At 34.0% G+C, this 19,235-nt stretch overlaps 3 protein-coding genes and 1 pseudogene across 8 annotated transcripts; 2 read left to right on the forward strand and 2 right to left on the reverse strand.

Moving 5' to 3' along the window:
- Positions 1-316: 316 nt before the first annotated feature.
- On the reverse strand, positions 317-1,083 carry LOC108846357 (precursor of CEP15-like). Its single transcript, XM_018619590.2, has one exon. The coding sequence runs from the start codon at positions 907-909 to the stop codon at positions 598-600; it is 312 nt and encodes a 103-aa protein (XP_018475092.1). The 5' UTR covers positions 910-1,083; the 3' UTR covers positions 317-597.
- Positions 1,084-1,478: 395 nt separating this feature from the next.
- On the reverse strand, positions 1,479-4,998 carry LOC108847650 (WEB family protein At2g40480). Of its 5 annotated transcripts, XM_057004598.1 has the most exons (6): positions 4,738-4,998; positions 3,212-4,373; positions 2,304-2,500; positions 2,140-2,233; positions 1,871-2,051; positions 1,479-1,793 (listed from the first exon to the last, which is right to left on the reverse strand). In XM_057004598.1, the coding sequence occupies exons 1-3, from the start codon at positions 4,927-4,929 to the stop codon at positions 2,451-2,453; spliced, it is 1,404 nt and encodes a 467-aa protein (XP_056860578.1). In that variant the 5' UTR covers positions 4,930-4,998; the 3' UTR covers positions 1,479-1,793; positions 1,871-2,051; positions 2,140-2,233; positions 2,304-2,450. The 5 variants fall into 5 exon arrangements, with proteins under 5 accessions (XP_056860578.1, XP_056860577.1, XP_056860576.1 ...); XM_057004597.1 differs by having other exon boundaries at positions 1,479-1,695; positions 2,140-2,500; XM_057004596.1 differs by having other exon boundaries at positions 1,479-1,706; positions 2,140-2,500.
- Positions 4,999-8,016: 3,018 nt separating this feature from the next.
- On the forward strand, positions 8,017-9,822 carry LOC108837777 (uncharacterized protein At2g34160-like; annotated as a pseudogene).
- A 5,162-nt stretch (positions 9,823-14,984) lies between these two features.
- Positions 14,985-18,600, forward strand: LOC130509051 (uncharacterized). 2 transcript variants are annotated; one of them, XM_057004600.1, is made up of 5 exons: positions 14,985-16,939; positions 17,035-17,578; positions 17,662-17,761; positions 17,825-18,159; positions 18,229-18,600. In XM_057004600.1, the coding sequence occupies exons 1-5, from the start codon at positions 15,211-15,213 to the stop codon at positions 18,560-18,562; spliced, it is 3,042 nt and encodes a 1,013-aa protein (XP_056860580.1). In that variant the 5' UTR covers positions 14,985-15,210; the 3' UTR covers positions 18,563-18,600. The 2 variants fall into 2 exon arrangements, with proteins under 2 accessions (XP_056860580.1, XP_056860581.1); XM_057004601.1 differs by lacking the exons at positions 17,662-17,761; positions 17,825-18,159 and having other exon boundaries at positions 14,986-16,939.
- The last annotated feature ends 635 nt before the right edge of the window (positions 18,601-19,235 follow it).

The following is a 19,235-nucleotide window of genomic DNA, read 5'->3' on the forward strand; positions in this document are numbered from 1 at the left end:
CAAGAAAAAAAACCATTTGGTTCATCACTTGTTCTATGTAAAATGGATTCCTGTTTTCTTTTTGGGTGTAAATTGGATTTCTGTTGTACAATGTCGCTATATATATATATATATATATATTAATTAAATGCAAATTGCACCCACTAACAAAAAAACTCATAATTTAGTATATCTAACTTAAATTACACTTTCTCTACTCTTTTTTCTTCCTATCTCTTTCTACCCTTTCTCTACAAAATTAATTTCCCTTTCAGATTATTTCACAAATAAGCTCTTAATCATACTAATTGCAAACATTTTACAAAGGGAAAATGCAGATTTGTCTATGAAATTATTACATACATACACACATACATAAAATGTCGATGTCACATTTATTGAATAATGACATAATAAAAATATGTATATATCGAAAAAGATAATAAGTAGTATTAAAACAAAAACAAAAAACGGCACATAAATTGATTATATGGAGACCTCTTAGGACAAATACACATCTGAACAAGTAAATAACATGTATGTATAAATATATTAACCTAAAATGCCAAAACGTGTTATTTCTTTCTGTGTATACAGCATACACATGAAAACGTATCATCAGTGGCCTATAGCAGGGCTTGGGACATCACCTTGCCTTTTATTGATATCATCATCATAATCAGGCACTGGTGGTGATGGTGATGCTGAAGAAGAGGCTCCATCATCATAATCAGCTGAATAATCGACTTGCAAGTTTGTAACCATCAACTTCCTGCTCTTCATCGCCGAGAAGTACTCTCTGCCGTGAAATGCTTCCGGCTCCGATCTAGTAGTGCCTCTCATACTGAACCCAAGAATCGAAGGAACTTCAAAGATGAGTAAGAAAGAGACTAGTATAACGTGAAGTTTAATAATCTTCATTGTATCCATTTCTAGTAGCTCTATATACCTATTCAAGAAAACAATCAAATTAAATGGTGAAAATAAGAGAATTCGTATCTGTGTTCTTTCTTCTTGTTATGTTTAGGATCCAAGAAGAGATTGTGGTGTTGTTGTTCATACAATAATGCATATATATAGATAACTGTATAAAAAGAAACATTGAATTATAAATAACTATATAAAAAAGAAACATTGAATTATCAAATTTAGAGGGCCAACTTTGGTGAAATTAGCAAACAATGGTCATGATGGCTTTATAACATGGTCATTTTTACCTTTTTTCTTTTCTTTGGTTAATATATTATCTTCCTTTTATCGTTATGATCCATCATTGCATGCTTTCTTCTATGACAAGTCGTATACTTGTTGGAAATTTGATAAGACAATATATAGATGGTGAGTCATGTATTAATAATTTGGTTATTCAAATCAAAATACAATTAGCAAACTTTTCAAAAGATCGATTGACCAAATGGAAAAACAAGTATGTTCTTGAAGAATTCTAAGCGTAATTAGTGGAACTGATTTGCGAGAATAATTTAATTTAAAAAATAATATCTAAAACGTCGGTTATCATATAGAAACGTAAAAATTGTTTACACATGCCATCATTAGTCAATGCAGACTGAAGTGGTTGCTCGAATAGCGTAAACTCGTAACAAAAGCATGGTGTTCGAACCTCAAAAGCGTATGCAATCAGTGGTATCGATAATATTCCAGTACAAGAGGTATATAATCCCTCATCAGTAATGTTGTGTCCCTCTCTCATACTAACTGTAAGCCACCTTCAATAACATACAAGGAAAGAGTAAATGAAAAAATAAAGTAAATGAAGCTCCAACAAAACCAAGAACAGCAGCTTCATTACCCACCTGAAACAAAACAAATTCGTCTGATTAAGAGCTTAAAGAGAGCACTTCTTGCTTTACCAATATCACTACTAGTGTACCTCAGTTCTTAATCTTTTCAGTGCTTCTCCAACAGATTCCTCTGGTATGAACTCTTTAACTTGATCAACATCAGCAGCTGATTGCGGCGGGTTGAAGATGATAGGACCTTTTCCTTTAACAATGTCGAAAGGTATGTTCACTCCAGACAAAGGAGTGAGAATGTCTGAGAACAAAAATCACCTTTTTCCATACAATTTTAAAAACATACATGTCAACAAGTGATGAGATTATCCAAAAAGCAAATCCAAGAAGACGAAGAAGAACTCACCCCATCATGGTTGCAGAGAAATCTCCACCACAAGATCTGCATTCTCTGATCTATCTCGGAAAGAAGGGTACTTCTCACAGAGAGTTTGGTAACTCTGTTCATCATATTAAGATCACAGAAACACGAAAACATAAAAAATAAATCACATGCTTGCCTTCACTTACCTCCCAGCTTGCCTCATAAGCCAAACGTGAGGTCAATCAACAACTTCACCTTTAACAGCTCTAAGAAGAAGAGGCTTGCTGGTTGCAGACACTTTTCCGATCGCTCAAAAAAATCTCAGGGCTGACTTCTTCAGCAAGGTGGTGTTGTTATAATACTCTGCTTTGGGATCTTAGCATCTTCTTCTTTCTCTTCAACGCTGACAAAGAAGATTGGGTTAACATCAAGATGCGAAAAGAAAATAGATGATAAGATATCTGATCTGCTGACATGATGTGATGTTTTAACGACCAAGAAGAACGCAGTAGAACAAAAGCAGAGCCTATTTGTATTAATATAATATAACATATGTAAACAATAAATTTAAAAACTGTCTGTATAATATTATGGAATATTTAATATATTTTGTAAATAATAAAATTTTAAAAGTCCAGTATTATTATTTTATAATGGTTATTAATTCCACAAAAAGTTACAATTTACATTGCTGAAAGTTTCACAAAAAAGTAAAACAAAATTCAAATAAAATATTCCATTACAAAGAAGTTAATGAAAAATGAATGAGATAAATTTATTTCATTCATGTTTATTTCTATTCATTCTTCATATGATTATACCATTCACAACCTAAAATAAATGCTTAATTAGTAATCACAATTCTCCAACTTTAATAGTACTGCTATTGTTGTTCTACAAAATCAAGTTTACCTTTTCATATCTGCATGCCTTCCAAGACTTAAATTCTAGCTTTATGTTTTATTTATGACTAGATGTATATTTATTCTCATGAATACAAAGAAAAGAAAAGCAATTACAACCCAACATTCCAAATGAAAATCCAATTACAAACAAACACATAAAGGACCAACCTAGAAGTAGTTGTTTTATTAAACGCTAGATTTTTTCTTACTCTGTTTCTGCATGGGAAGCGTAATGTGTATGAACCCAAACTTTCTCCTCTGCGTGACAAACCGTTTTTCTTCATGCACCTTCTCTTTCTCACCTCGTGCCCAAGAAGACTTAATATCATGCTTCAGCTCCGTCAGCATTTGGCTCAAATTCACATTCCGCCTTTGTCCTTCAAGCCTCTCGGAGACAACAACATCTTCTTTAGGAACTTGCTTACGTCTTAGAACGTCACGCATGGAGACATTAGACTTTAGAACTGGCTTGGAGAGATTGTTGACTGGCTCATGCTGCTTGTTCAGATGTCTGAAGAAAGAGCGTCGGGTTTGACTCACAGGTGAGTGTTTTGTCCACCCGCGGAAAGCGTTTTCAGCTGCGAGTTGCTTCACGTTAGCTATCTCTAAACGGTTTAACGCAGTTTCTAAATCTTGTTTTCTCTGTTTAACTCCTTGCGTAGCTTCCTCAAGCTTCTTCAAAACCCCACTTCTTGAGCTATCAGTATCATCTTCCTCGCTTTCACCGTTTGATGATGATGATGATGATAACATTGTTATCTCAGCAATGGCTAGTGCTTCAGCAGCTCTTGCAGCTTCTTCCATTTTTCTAGCAGCAACCAATCTCATCTCCGCAGTAATTCTCAGACAGTTCTTGTTCTGCTTGTTTAGACACGTTTCAGCAACCATCTTCACCTGTTCCCTTGGCGTTTCATCTGGTTTCACCCTAACTCTGCTCAGCTCCTCAGCTAGAGACACCGCTCCTCCAAACCCATACGTGAGCTTCTCTCTTGTCTTGTCAAGAAACTCTTTCTCTTCCTTCATTTTCTTGTTCAGAGACTCGACAGAGGACTGGATCATCACAAGATCATCCATGGTTTTACCGAGGTTTATCTTGGCTTGCTTCAGTTCCATTAAGATCAAATCCGGAGAAGACACGGGATTGTGATTGCGATGCTCTTTGTTCATCTCTTTGATTTCTGAGCTCATGAGATTCTCAGCTGATCTCAAGGATTCTTGATGAAGCTGTCGCTTCAAGTCTTCAACGATCCTCTTAGTTGACCCAAGTGCTTCAAGAACATCAAGAGTTTCTAGCTCTTTCACTATCAGATCTTTCTCTAGCTCTGCTGCATGCTCTTCCATTCTCTTTATGTTAAATTCTCCCACACCATTCTAAACAATAAACAAAAACCAAAACATATATTAGTAATAAAAAAAACTTATATCTCAACTTTATAAAACAACAGTCACAGACATTATTATAGCTCATAAAACCTTTCAAAAATCAAACAAAACCAGCAACATTGATAGTCATCAACAAACACATGCAACGATCTCAGAGGCAGAACTAACATTCTAGGCGATCAATAAACTCTACTTAATTTAAAAGAACAATGGACAGTCACCACCAAAACATCAACGGTAATAAGTATACAGTGCATATTGTATACGGTGTCGTTTGTCTGAAGATGAAAGAACACAACACTGGAGATGAGCTATAATAAGAAGAAAACAGAGAAATAAAAAAAAGAGCTACGTAATTGTCTTGAAGCTTGGAAGGAACCCAATAACCACGACCACCGAACCAAGTCACCGCCTCCTGAACCGACCCGAATGGAGGAGAAGTATCGATCTCAGCTCTGGAACCCACTTTCCTTATCCCAGAAACACCAGCCGGGTCGGACTTCACGTCATGGACACAACTCTGATGCTCCTCCTCCTCTGCCATCTCCACCGCCACAAAGCACCGAGAGAAGGTGGAATTTAAAGAGAAGCACTTTCTCTAGTGATCATGGCTATTCTGAAGAGCAAAACAAAAAACAAAAACAAAAGCAAAAGCAGAGGGTAAAAAGGAAAAAGAGCTTTTTTCAAAAATAAAATGATTCTACTTTCTCGTTAGCGAGTCACACGTGGCCAGTTTTTATTGGCTATTGGTTTAGATTAACCGCTGTCGGTTATAGCGACTGATTACTCAATTTGGGCCGTTGATTGCGGGGCTAACGGAAAGATATTGGGAATTGCAGTCCCCCCCCCCCCCCCCCGCTGTTTAACTTTACCAAAAGACATGCTTTTGTGCCCGCAGGGACCAAATCAATCAAACGACGGCGTTTAGGCTGCCGACGGTCGATTTTTTACTGCATTTGAATCTATGGAAGTGTGGACAATATGCACGAGAGAAAGAGTTACCTCTTTAATATTATTGGTTAATCAAAAGGATATTTAACGAGTCGACAAAATCAATGTACATATAAGGTTTCCAAGAACTGTCATTTGTCAAGTCTCTGTAACTCTGTTCGTTACAAAAATGTTTCTTTTTCAGAAAAAAACAATTGTTTTGGGTAGTCTTGTGGCATATCCATTTCTATGAAAATCTATAAATAGGGAAGATCGTTTGAGCGACTTATGTCCCTGGTTGTGACAACTTTACTTGTAAGTTGTTGTAACACAAGATATAGCAGAAAATGCAACGTTCTTGATGTTGTTTCCTTTTGCCCCTCTCAGACGGTATCTGTAGCAAAGAGAGAGAGATTAACTATTATGTTTAGGGCAGAACAAGAGAAACTGCTTATGTCATAGATGGGTCTAACAGTGTGAATCACAAGGGATGCAGGCAAGTCGAAACCGCTGTTCCATTAGTTAGTAACCATGGAATAATGAACTCCAGGACGAAACCTCACGGACCTCGTAGCATGCTGCTTGCTCTCAGCTGTGGCCAAATAGCTATATGTATTGCTGTCATAAATTTTTTATATCAATGCAGTCAGCAATGACAATGTGTTTGGAGCCATGGATGAGACAGTTAGCACTCAGGTACGGGAAGTCGTTTTAGGAGAAGAAAAATTAATTATTTGAAATACAAAATATATATCTAAAATATTAATTATATTTAATTTTAAATAACCAAATACCCTAAAATATTATTTATAAACTGAATTATAAAAAATGTTGTATTCAAAATATTTAAAATAATTTAAATAACTCAATATTTTTATCCAAACAATAAGAATTGCACAACATTTTAACTGAAAAAAACTCAAATTATCTGATGTTTTAATATATTATCCAAAACTACCTGAAAAATGGAACCGAAACCGAATTGGACCAGAAATAATTTTTTGATATTAGTTTGCCAGTTCCTAATTTTGTTATTCGAACTGAACCGAAAACCATTTTTGTAAATATTCTAACGGCTCTTAAATTTTTAGAACATAAAAAACTAAAAACTAAATACTGAAAACTCAAACTAAACTGAAAACCAAAGGCCTAGTCTTAGATGAGTCTAAGTCTAATTTTGCTGTGGCGCGAGTAAATACCTATAGCGTTTGAGAAAATAGGTTGAATTTACCAAAAAATGATTCTATAAAGGAAGATTCTTCAAAAGGATATATACCTAACAATCAAAAAGAGAACAATTTTAGTACCGAATCGAAAATCTGATACTAAAATTTTTAAACTACAAAATATATATCTAAAATATTAATTATATTTAATGTTTAAATAACCAAATACCCTAAAATATTATTTATAAACTGAATTATAAAAAATATTTTATTCAAAATATTTAAAATAATTTAAATAACTCGATATTTTATCCAAACAATAAGAATTTCACAATATTTTAACTGAAAAACTCAAATTATCTGATGTTTTAATATATACTAGATTTTGATCTGTGCGACCACACATATATTTATCTTTTGTTTTTAGTTTTTGTTTGTTTGCACTAAATGATGTATTTGTAATAGTTGATCGTAAACTTAGATCAAAATTATTTTTTTGCACTTATAACCAAAAATTAAAATTAAAGTTTTAATAAAATATTCTGATAAAAATTCAATTATCCTAATTAAAATAGTATAGGGGTGGGTCATACTGCTTTCGAATTCCAAATATTTGTAATTTCTATTAAAATAAATTTGTTAAAGACGATAATTTCACGATGTTATTGTTTATTCCTAGACTAATCTGTGACCGTCTGAATTTTTGTTTTCACAATTTTTTTTGTACGAAATAGTATAGTATATATATGTAAATTTAAATGTATTACATGATTGTTAAAAGGGTCAATTTGCTCTATATTCATAGCAACCAGAAAAATCAAAGAAGTAACCATGTATGACTTTTATGGGGAAGTGTGTCTGTTTACCACAAAAGTGGACAAGAATCTCCTTTTACGCGCGTGATCGTCTGTTTGACGCATTGTGTACAATTAACTAACTATACTATACTATACTATTTTTTATACCAAAACTATAAAAAAAATTATATATTTGGTTAGTTTACACTTATATTTCTATTATTCGATTTTACAATAGAATGTAACACATTAACATAATATATAACAATGTTACTTATTTCTATGTTTGGAAATGGTTTCGGAAAATCTCCTATAGGCTCCCTTGATCTTATATACCCCTTTTCTATAATTTTATTTTTGATCAAACCTCAAAATCTCAAATCAAATCCTCCCTCCTCTTCAAAACTATACCCTAACCTCCCCATGGATTAGTGAACTCATGGGCAAGTATTTAACTTCTACACCTTTCAAATTTGGAAAATCGAATAACTCTAAACCCTGAAACCTAAACCCAAATCATATACCCTAAACCCTATACTCAAACCATCTATTTATATAAAGTTGAGTTACCTCCCTCCTAGTGATGCCACCTCAGCATCCAGCGTGGAAACTCAAGCCCTCCTGCGTCGACACGTCAGAAACTCACCGTTTCATTTAACTCGGCGTATCGTGATGGGCTTGCTTCGTGAATTGCGTGTTTGGACTCTGCGATTGGTACCGACCCGAGAAGAGGTGCGTCCACTAACCCTAATTGCTCCATCGAATGTTTGCAGATCGTCTCTCCTTTCTTCCGACGACGGCGCATGATGTATAAGCTTCCTTTCCCAGACTGAAACTGATGGAGTTGTAACTTCGTGTTTATTCTAATTAATTCCATCACCCACTATGAATTCTTCGTGTTTATAAATAAGGGTTTTCGATTCTGTCAGACTCATCATAATCCTTATAAACCTCACCAGTCATTGTTGCCTCATCGATTCTGACATATATCTGACGAGATGACGGAGCCACCATGGTTACGTTCGAAGATGACGGAGCCTCAGCCTCAGAACGAAGAGATTCTTCTTGCCATGGAAGAAGCTGAGTTCAAAGAAAAGGTTTATATTCTCTTCTCTGTATTTAATCATGTATGATGAAATCTGTGTGATAATCATGAACGATAAATTCTGGGTTTTGATTCCCGATTTAACTTTTTAGCAGAAAGAAACTGAGAGTGATCGAAGAAGAAAATGGCGATGGAAATAGCAACACTGGCTCCTGCACCGATCACATCCCTGGAGATAAACATCATCCTCTCACCGGGAAAGACGAATACTCACAAGAAGAACATGATTCAAGTCTCCAACACGAAGAAGAAACCATTGTTCTTCTACGTTAATCTCGCCAAGGTATTGTTACTTTAAAATCTCTTTGATCGGAACGAAAATTCCACACCGGATCTAGGTTTTTGAGCATCTACTTCTTATATTTCGTTTGTGGATGGCGAGATTGGCTTGGTTGATTTAGTTTTGATTCATGAACAATCTCTAGCCTTTATATGTCCACCAAAGTGTTTGTTTGTATTCCAAATAGAGAGATTTGAAAAAGTTTCTGGATCAATTTTGTGTGATATGCATTGCGTTTGATGCAGAGAGGTACATTCAGCAACACAATGAGGTCGAGCTCTCTGCACTCTGAATGAGTATATACCACATTTTCATCATAACTTAAAATCTTATCGAAAAAACATGGACTGGTCTCTCTCTTCTTTGTGTATTTTTCTTTTAACTGTTTTAATTTTCACACAGCAATAACGACCGTGGTAACAATCTCTGAGATCTTGAAGAACACTGGCTTGGCTACGCAGAAGAGTAAGTTCTTTTTTTCATGATGATAGAAAAGCTTTCAATCTAATTCAACTCTGTTGTTGTTATTATTATTGTTCAGAAGTGTTGACATCCACTGTGGGAATGAAGGATGAGACCAAAGGAAAGATGGTTCAGAAAGCAAAGGCAAGTTTCACTACTTTAGCATCTTCTCCCCTTTGTGTAACATTTTGACTTCTTATTTTTAAATTATGTTTTACGCAGATTGAGATTGTGTTGGGGAAATCAGAAAAGTTTGACTCTTTGGTGCCACATGTGACCAATGGCAAGACTCCTTAGGAAGTAGCTAATGCAGAGACGTAGGCGGCTGCTGTTGAATCACAAGAAGCCACCGACGCCTAGGGACTGATAAGAAACACGAGATCAGAAAGATGAGTCATAAGCTTACCCATGATTGGAAAACCCATAGTTGAAACCATCAAGAAGAAGACGATAATGAAGCAGATGATGATCCAGACAATGCAGAAGAATCAGATGAAGAAGAATCCGAGCAAGAAACCAGTAATAATCCTCATAACAAACAAAAAAGTTTTTTTTAATGCTATTAGTTTTGATTTGGAGAATATTTTTGTCTTCTAAAAACTCTTTATGTGTCGAAACGAGTGTGATTGTGATTTTGGAAGATGAGCTTACCTTTTGCTGTGAACAAGTTCAAACTTTAATCATGGATTATTAGTCATCTTTGTTTCATGATGTTCATTTTATATTAAACTTGACCGGTCTAGATAAGTTTGATACGTTCATAAAATCATAATATAAATCAGTATGCGAGTAATGCCCAAAACCCAAAAAATCAACTAAACCAAACTATAGACTAACCAAATATAAACCAAAAATATAAAATTCTTTTGCGGTTATGGATTCCCAAAATGAAATATAACGATATCTCATCTTGGTAAAAGAGTTTTAATCGAAGAGTAAATATACATCTATAACATATGGTTAACTAATTAAATACTTAGGTTTTAGAGCTAAAGAGTGAGTTTACGAATAAATTTAAATTTTTAAAAATAAAAAAATAAAAATGTAAAATTTTAAAATAAAAGAAAAATATTATTTTAGTCATTTTATTTTCTGATAATTATTTGAAAGAATTTCCCTAATATATATATATCTACCAAATCATGTCATCACTTCATTTTGTAATCTTACTGACAAACAATATTTGCTATCACAGTATATTTTATATATATATATATATATATATATATATATATATTCTGTGGTGGTATTTTGAAAAACTCAACTCCCAAGTTTTATTTTTTGATCCCATTTGCTGCTGTGAAAAAAATATCAACTATTTTAATTCCATTTGTTGATTACCAGATGTATTAACAAAAAAAAATGGATTGATTGCTACACTTGATGGTTTAAAATCAAATTAGTCATCGAAGTAATTAGTCTATATGCAAATGAACGAATAAAATAATAGACAGGTGTTGATGATGCTCATCGACTAAATTGCACTGCCAACTAAATGAACATACAAAAACGGTTACACAAATTTCATAGTTTCACAAAAATATATATCACTTTCCGCGTAGCAGTCTAACTCTAAATTTAAAAAATATTCATAAGGAAAAAGATAATTTAAAATTTTTGCATTAAAATTATTTTACTTAATATCAAAGTATCATAATTACAGTAGAATAAACAAAAAAAACATGTAAAACTATTATGTATTCATGAACATTTTAATATTAAGATAATCATAATATATAGGAAAAATAACAAAACATACCCAGTAAAAGTAATATCACCTTAAATTTTGAGTAATCTAAACATTTTGAAAACTTTTTAGCTGATATATTTATGTATTTTTTGGTTATTAAAATGTCTATAAGGTAGAGAGAGAGAAAGTAAAATTATGCTAATAGTAAAAAATAGTTATTTGGTTAAATTTTAAATTAAGAAAATAGTATATCTCATACAAATCTTTTACAAATGTAAAACCTAAAACACAAACCACAAATCGTATAAAAATAATAATTTTGATCACAAATAAAAATATATCCCGCCGTAGGGCGGGCCGACACTAGTAAACCATAAACTATAAACCCAAAGAGGAGGATTTCCGATTTTTGAAGAAGCTAGTGGCATTGTCAATAAATTTGAGGGATTAGTAAAAAACCACCATAAGAAGTAGAGGAGAAGATGAAACATACTATACTACAATCATTAAATAGTATAGTCATCCAATGTAAGAGGATACACCATTAGCAAAGGGATGATGGAGGTGATGAAGTAGGGGGAAAATACCACAAGAATTGGAGAAAAAGAAGAGACAATGGGAATAGGTGATGAAACAATGATTGGCGACATTGCTGGAAGACAAGACATAGAGATTATGTAACAGTACACATCGTTGTGTACTATTCTATATTTATCAAATAGTATAGTTCGACGTAGTGTATACAGTTCATTTTCTACACTAGCTCTAAACCCAAACCCTAAACCCAAACCATATATCCTAAACCCAAACCTTAAACCTAAACCCAAACCATAATCCAAACCATATACCCTAAACCTAAACCATATACCCTAAATCCAAATTCTAAACCCAACAATGTATCCAAACCATATATCCTAAACCCTAAACCCAAACCATAAACCCTAAACCCTAAACCAAAGGAGGAGGATTTCCGATTTGTGAAGAAACTAGTGGCATTGTCAATAAATTTGAGGGATTAGTAAAAAACCACAATAAGAAGTAGAGGAGAAGATGAGACATACTATACTATAATCATTAAATAGTAGAGTCGAGCAGTGTAAGAAGATACACCATTAGCAAAGGGATGATGGAGGTATAGTCGGAGTTGATGAAGTAGGAGAAAAAAATACCCAGAAGAATTGGAGAAAAAGAAGAGACGGTGGAAAGAGGTAAGGAAACAATGATTGGCGACATTGCTGGAAGACAAAACATAGAGATGATGTAACAGTACACATCGTGGTGTACTATTCTATGTTTATCAAATAGTATAGTTCGACGAAGTGTATACTGTTCATCTTCTCCACTAGCTCTATGCATCCTCTGCTTCTTAATCCCATATATATTGGATAGTAGCAAAATTGTAAACCCAAACAAAGATATGAAGAAAAAATCAAACACTTGGTGGATATGATAATTATACGTCGTGTAACGTACGGTTTCATAAATTTGTAAATAATTATTGAATAAAAGAAAAAAAACAAAGATCAAGTGAGAGTGAGAATGAACAGGAATAAAGGGTAATTTTTGTCATTATACATATTATATAAAGAATATCGTAGCACTCCGTTCACTATGGTTACCGCCTCAATTCTAATTGTACTATAGTCATGCGTCCAAATTTCCCTTGTTAAAATAAAAATTTTAAAACATAATAATTTTATTTATTACTTTGAATAATTATATTTTCTGATTTTAATTATTTATTATATCACAGCGTATCATATAAACAATTCAATATTTATAACTAATTGGGCTTATATACATATATATATATATATATATATATATATGAAAACATTATACTAATAACTTAATAGATTATTTTATATTTTATTATATATTATATAAATGAATTATTATGTTTGATTTTTTACTTTATTATTTATTACTAATAAATATTGAAAAATATTTAATATATTACTACAAAATACATTTAGAAATCTACAGGGAAATTTATTTTGGTTAAGATTCAATTAAGGAAATCTATTATTTATATTATGGAAAGATATTAGATGCTTAAATCTATTATTTAAATTAGGAAAAGACAAACATACTTCAATATAGGTTCAATAAACATCTCAGTAATCTGTCAAAAAATAAATAAATAAATAAATAAACATCTCAGTAGTAAAACTAAGGGACATTTATATTTTGCACTTCTCTTTTAGTAATATAGATTATCCAAAACTACCTGAAAAATGGAACCGAAACCGAATTGGACCAGAAATATTTTTTTTATATTAGTTTGTCGGTTCCTAATTTTGTTATTCGAACTGAACCGAAAACCATTTTTGTAAATATCCAAACGGTTCTTAAATTTTTAGAACAGAAAAATCTAAAAACAAAATACTCAGAACCCAAACTAAACTGAAAACCAAAGGCCTAGTCCTAGATGAGTCTAAGTCTAATTTTTTTGTGGTGCGCGTAAATACCTATAGCATTTGAGAAAATAGGTTGAATTTACCGAAAAATGATTCTATATAGGAAGAATCTTCCAAAGGATATATATACCTAACAATCAAAAAGAGAACAAAATATTACGCTCGATATCATGTGAAATTTTCTCTCTGAAGATAACTCACAACATGGCCGCAAAATCGGTCCAGAGGGCAAGTTACCCAAGCCGTTGATTAGGGCATCTAAATTAACTGGACGTATATTAAAAAAATCTTATTAGTTTTTATAAACGAATAAATTTTAGGGAAATCTTTAAGGTTGATTATCTCAAGACATTCATGAATCAAGTATTAATTTCCTTTTAATCCAGATTTGAACAATTCCAAAGATATGAAAAGACTTTTAGATTTTTGTTTGCTTTTAAAAAGGTAACAAATGCAGTTAAGGATACATTGAAGACATCATTCTTGAATTTGAAACCTTCTTTAAGAAGTGGTACGCATTCAGACATAACTGGTGATGGCTTTTTTTGTGGAAGTAAAAACCTTTCAAAAATCAATACCTAAAAATGTTCGAAAACCTATTGAAGTACTCGATTTTTTTTAAAAATGGAGGATTGTTATCAAAACATAGAAATTTCTTAACACATATTGTTGACCATTCCGCTAACAATCACCACATCTAAATAAAGTATTTCGAAGTTGGAGTTGGTAAAAAATTATTTGCGGTCTATCATGTCACAAAAAAGTTAAATGTATTGGTTATGTTATCAATTAAAAGGGAAATGATCGAAATACTTGACTATATAAATCTAATGGATAATTTTATAAGAAAAAATATAAAAAGATATATATTTCAAAAATAAGTATTCTTAATATCATTATTCTTTTTGTAAACAGAGTCTTTAAATTTTTTTATAAACAATATTTAAGTGTTCTTAATATCAACTACTTGTAAGAGTAGGGACTTTGATCTCTTTTTAATGAAAACTTAAATTGTTTTTAATACTGTTTTGTGTTCTTGATAAAATTTGTACAAGGGAATAATTTTAAATTTTGGATTGGGGTGTTATAAAAGGTTAGTCTGGCACTATGGGAACATACACTACAAGAAAACAGCATTTTGGCGAGGAAAGTTAACGAGGAAATATAATCCTCGTAAATGTACGAGGAACTTACGAGGAATTTACAACGAAAGAAATAAACCTCGTTATTTTCTCGTAAACTAACGAAGATAACATTTCGTCGTAAAGCCCACGTAACTTTACGTGGTCTTTACGAGGAAATACATTTTCCTCGTCAAAACCACGTAAAGCTTGCATTATCTTTACGAGGAAAACTGGAAATATAATTTCCTCGTTAAATCAACGTAAATTTACGTCACCTTTACGAGGAAATGATATACGTGAACTTAACGAAGAATTTTAAAGCACGTTTTTTTTTGCTACCTACCTTTTCCTCGCAAATTCATCGCAAAACTTCAACTACCAGATTCGAAAATTTTCTATAAATATGGAAGTTTCAACATCATTTTAAACACACCAACAAGAAAAAAAAAGAAAAACGTGAAAGGAAAAAAATGTCAGGCTCTGGGAATGTCTACGAGTTGCGGAGGTGGATGTATATGCATAGAGATGCTAACGGGAGAGTGACGAAAGAATACATTGCGGGACTGGAGACATTTATGCATCAAGCAGATTCCACACCGCTCGCCCTAGAAAGCGGTAAGATGTTCTGTCCATGTCGGAAATGCAACAATTCGAAATTGGCAAATCGTGAAAATGTTTGGAAGCATTTAATAAATAGAGGTTTCACGCCAAATTACTATATCTGGTTTCAACATGGAGAAGGTTATAATAATTATGATCAGAATGAAGCTAGTAGTAGTAATAGCAATTTTCAGGAAGAACCGGTTGCTCTTCATTTGCATAATGAACCTAGTTACCATCAGGAGGAGCAGATGGTAGATTTTGATAGGGTTCATGATATGGTAACTGATGCATTTGTAGCTCATGATGAAGATGAAGAACCTAACATAGATGCAAAAAAGTTTTATGAAATGTTAAATGCGGCGAATCAACCACTTTACAGTGGTTGTAGAGAAGGTCTCTCTAAATTGTCGTTGGCTGCTAGAATGATGAATATTAAAACTGATCACAATCTACCGGAAAGTTGCATGAATGAATGGGCAGACTTGTTCAAAGAGTATTTGCCGGAAGACAATGTGTCTGCTGATTCTTATTATGAGATTCAGAAACTGGTGTATAGTCTTGGGTTGCCTTCGGAGATGATAGATGTTTGCATCGACAACTGCATGATCTACTGGGGAAATGATGAGAAGTTAGAAGAATGTCGATTCTGCAAGAAGCCACGATTCAAGCCGCAAGGACGGGGACGTAATAGGGTACCGTACCAAAGGATGTGGTACCTACCAATTACAGACAGATTGAAAAGATTGTACCAATCAGAGCAGACTGCTGGAAAGATGAGATGGCATGCCGAGCATACTCAGACGGATGGTGAGATGACACATCCATCAGATGCAAGAGCCTGGAAACATTTTAACAAAGTATATCCGGAATTCGCTAGCAATATCCGGAATGTGTATCTCGGATTATGCACAGATGGATTTAGTCCATTCGGAATGTCAGGGAGACAATATTCATTGTGGCCAGTCTTTCTTACGCCATACAACCTGCCACCGGAGATGTGCATGCAACGGGAGTTGCTATTCTTGACCATATTAATACCTGGTCCGAAACATCCTAAAAGGTCGCTGGATGTTTTCCTGCAACCACTGATAAAAGAGTTGAAGGATTTGTGGTCAACAGGGGAGAGGACGTATGACTGCTCAACGAAGACGAATTTCACGATGCGAGCGATGCTTTTGTGGACCATAAGTGACTTTCCTGCCTATGGGATGTTGTCGGGATGGACTACACATGGGAGATTAGCTTGTCCATATTGTAATGGAGCGACAGATGCGTTTCAACTGAAGAATGGGAGGAAGACAAGTTGGTTCGATTGTCATCGTAGATTTCTTCCCATTGGCCATCCGTACCGAAGAAACAAGACATTGTTTAGGCACAAAAGGGTTGTGAGAGACACTCCTCCTCCATATTTAACTGGAGAAGAAACTGAAAAGCAACTCGATTACTATGGAGTTTTGGAAACAGTTCCTCGTGGTGGTAATTGGCATGTTCCCCCTAATATGCCTGATTCTTACGGTGTTCATCACAACTGGCACAAGAAGAGTATATTTTGGGAGTTGCCATATTGGAAGGATCTTCTTCTGCGCCACAACCTCGATGTGATGCATATAGAGAAGAATTTCTTTGAGAACATCATGAATACAATATTGAATGTCCCGGGGAAGACAAAAGACAACATAAAATCAAGGTTAGACTTGCCGGATATTTGCTCAAGAAGCGAGTTACATATAAACAGCAATGGGCAAGTTCCTGTTCCGATATTCAGATTGTCTTCAGAAAAAAAGTCGGTGTTGTTCAACTGGGTAGCATCAGAAGTGAAATTCCCCGATGGGTATGTTTCAAATCTGTCTAGATGCGTTGAAAAGGGTCAAAAGTTCTCTGGGATGAAGAGTCATGACTGTCATGTCTTTATGCAACGACTACTTCCCTTTGCTTTTGCGGAGCTACTTCCTACAAACGTACATGAAGCACTTGCAGGTACTATATTTATTATTGCAGTTATTTTATATATAATGATTTAGTTTGAAATATATATGACTAATATGTGTATAATTGTTTTTGGAATATACAAGGCATTGGAGCATTTTTCAGGGATCTGAGCACCCGCACCCTTAAAGTAGAAGTCGTGGAACAGCTTCAAGAGAACATTCCCATCTTATTGTGCAACTTGGAGAAGATATTTCCTCCTGGGTTTTTTGACGTAATGGAGCATCTAGCTGTCCACCTTCCATATGAGGCATTGCTTCGTGGACCTGTACATTACGGATGGATGTATCAGTATGAGCGAGCCATGAAATATTTGAAGGGAAAAGCAAAGAACCTTGCAAAGGTTGAAGGTTCTATAATTGCTGGAAGTTTGACGGAAGAAACTTCTCACTTCACATCGTACTACTTTGCGTCAAAAGTACGTACTCGGAAAAGAGCTCCAAGGAGATATGATGATGGTGGTGTCGCGCCAACATACGCAGTTGCTGGTGTTCCAGACATCTTTAGCCAGATTGGGCGACTGGGTGGAAAATCAAAAGAGGTTTGGTGGTCGAGTGAAGAAGACGCTCATAGTGCACACACCTATATTCTACTTAATTGTGAGGATCCATTGATTCGTTATTTTGAAAGGTAACATAAATGGACACGTATATATAAATTAACACATATATATAATTGCCAAATATTAATTAATATAAAAAGTGATTTTACAGCCTATTTGTTTCACAAGTCGAAGAAACATTCCCTGGTATATCCACAACTGACGTAGACAAAAGGAAAGATCAACACTTTATAAAATGGTTGAAGAGTCAGGTATTAACTCAAACTCTTTATTCATAAATGATTTGTATTTTAACGTTCACTTTGTTTTTGCAGGTTGATTTTGACGACGATGCAGATTATCCTAAGTGGTTACATGAAGTAATTCAATCTCCACATGTAAAGGTCACCACTTCACAGATGTATTTCACACGAGGCTATACTTTTCACACATATGAGTATGGTAGACAGCGGGCAACCAGTAACTATGGAATATGTGTGAAAGGGGAAACCGATTTCTACGGTATCTTGACAGAGATTATCGAAGTGGAATTTCCAGGGATATTGAAGCTGAAATGCGTCCTCTTCAAATGTGAGTGGTTCGACCCCGTCGTCAACAGAGGTGTTCGGTTTAACAAATTCGGTGTAGTTGATGTCAATGGTGGAAGAAGGTACAACAAATTCTTTATTTGGCATACATGAGTAGAATAAGCTTATTTCTATGTTTTCTTTATTTTCAGGTACAACAAATTCGAGCCTTTCATCTTAGCTTCACAAGCAGATCAAGTTAGCTACCTTCCATACCCTCGGATGAGAGAATCGGGAATAAATTGGTTATCCGTGATCAAAGTTACACCTCGAGGACGAATCATAAGTGGAGAAGAACCACCATTGCAAGAAGAACAGATAAATGAAGTCGAGGAACCTGAACAACAAATTGATGACATTCTTCTCATTGATCCGCATAATCATGAGTATGAAGATCTTACCGACGATGGCACAGATGAAGCTGTTGAAGACGAGTTTAATGAAAATGATGATGTTTCTAGTGATGACGAAAATGTATCTGATTGATGTATTTGTGTTTTAATATGATTGATTTTCAGACTTAATGCATGTGATTCGATTATAAAAAAAAATATTGAGTTTGAGGTTTTGAATGAAAAATAAAGGATTGAGGTTTGGGATTGGAATATGAAGAGTAGAAGATAGGAAAGATGGTGTTTGTGGTTTGGGGTTTTTGATTTTAGAGGTTTAGAAAGAAAACCTCGTTAATTCCTCGTAATTTACGACGAAATAACGAGGAAAGTAGAAAAAAAGAAATACACGGGCCTCGTTAATTCCACGTAAGCACAAAACGTCGTAACGACCTCGTAAGCTTACGTGGAATTAACGAGGCTTATTTTTTTTTTATTTCCTCGTTATTTCCTCGTAGGTTTACGAGGTTTTAACGAGATATGTTGTCTAAACCCCTAAACCCTAAACCCCAAACCCCATCTTTCTTATCTCTTTTGTCTAAATCCCAAACTCCAAACCCCATTAATAATTTTCAAATCTTCAAAAGATTATATTTTTAAATCTTCAAAAGATTATATTTTCAAATCTTCAAATGATTATATTTTCAAATCTTCAAATGATTATATTTAAATAAATAATTTGATTTTGTATAAGTTTAAATTAGGAAGAAGAGATTGATATTAGAATTTAAAGAATTGTGATTATAAATTTTGAGGTTTGAAATGTTAAG

The sequence above is a fragment of the Raphanus sativus genome, chromosome 3, assembly GCF_000801105.2.
Source record: "Raphanus sativus cultivar WK10039 chromosome 3, ASM80110v3, whole genome shotgun sequence".
NCBI lineage: Eukaryota > Viridiplantae > Streptophyta > Magnoliopsida > Brassicales > Brassicaceae > Raphanus > Raphanus sativus.

Bases quoted from the DNA above. Each gene is read 5' to 3' on its own strand.
- LOC108846357 (XM_018619590.2), bottom strand. From the start codon at position 909: ATGGATACAATGAAGATTATTAAACTTCACGTTATACTAGTCTCTTTC.
- LOC108847650 (XM_057004598.1), bottom strand. From the start codon at position 4,929: ATGGCAGAGGAGGAGGAGCATCAGAGTTGTGTCCATGACGTGAAGTCC. The intron at 4,374-4,737 runs GTAGCTCTTTTT...TTTATTGTTTAG, and splicing joins CCAAGCTTCAAGACAATTAC to AATGGTGTGGGAGAATTTAA. The intron at 2,501-3,211 runs GTAAGAAAAAAT...CTTCTTTGTCAG, and splicing joins GCTTCCCATGCAGAAACAGA to CGTTGAAGAGAAAGAAGAAG.
- LOC130509051 (XM_057004600.1), top strand. From the start codon at position 15,211: ATGGTAGATTTTGATAGGGTTCATGATATGGTAACTGATGCATTTGTA. The intron at 17,762-17,824 runs GTATTAACTCAA...TTGTTTTTGCAG, and splicing joins TAAAATGGTTGAAGAGTCAG to GTTGATTTTGACGACGATGC. The intron at 18,160-18,228 runs GTACAACAAATT...CTTTATTTTCAG, and splicing joins GATGTCAATGGTGGAAGAAG to GTACAACAAATTCGAGCCTT.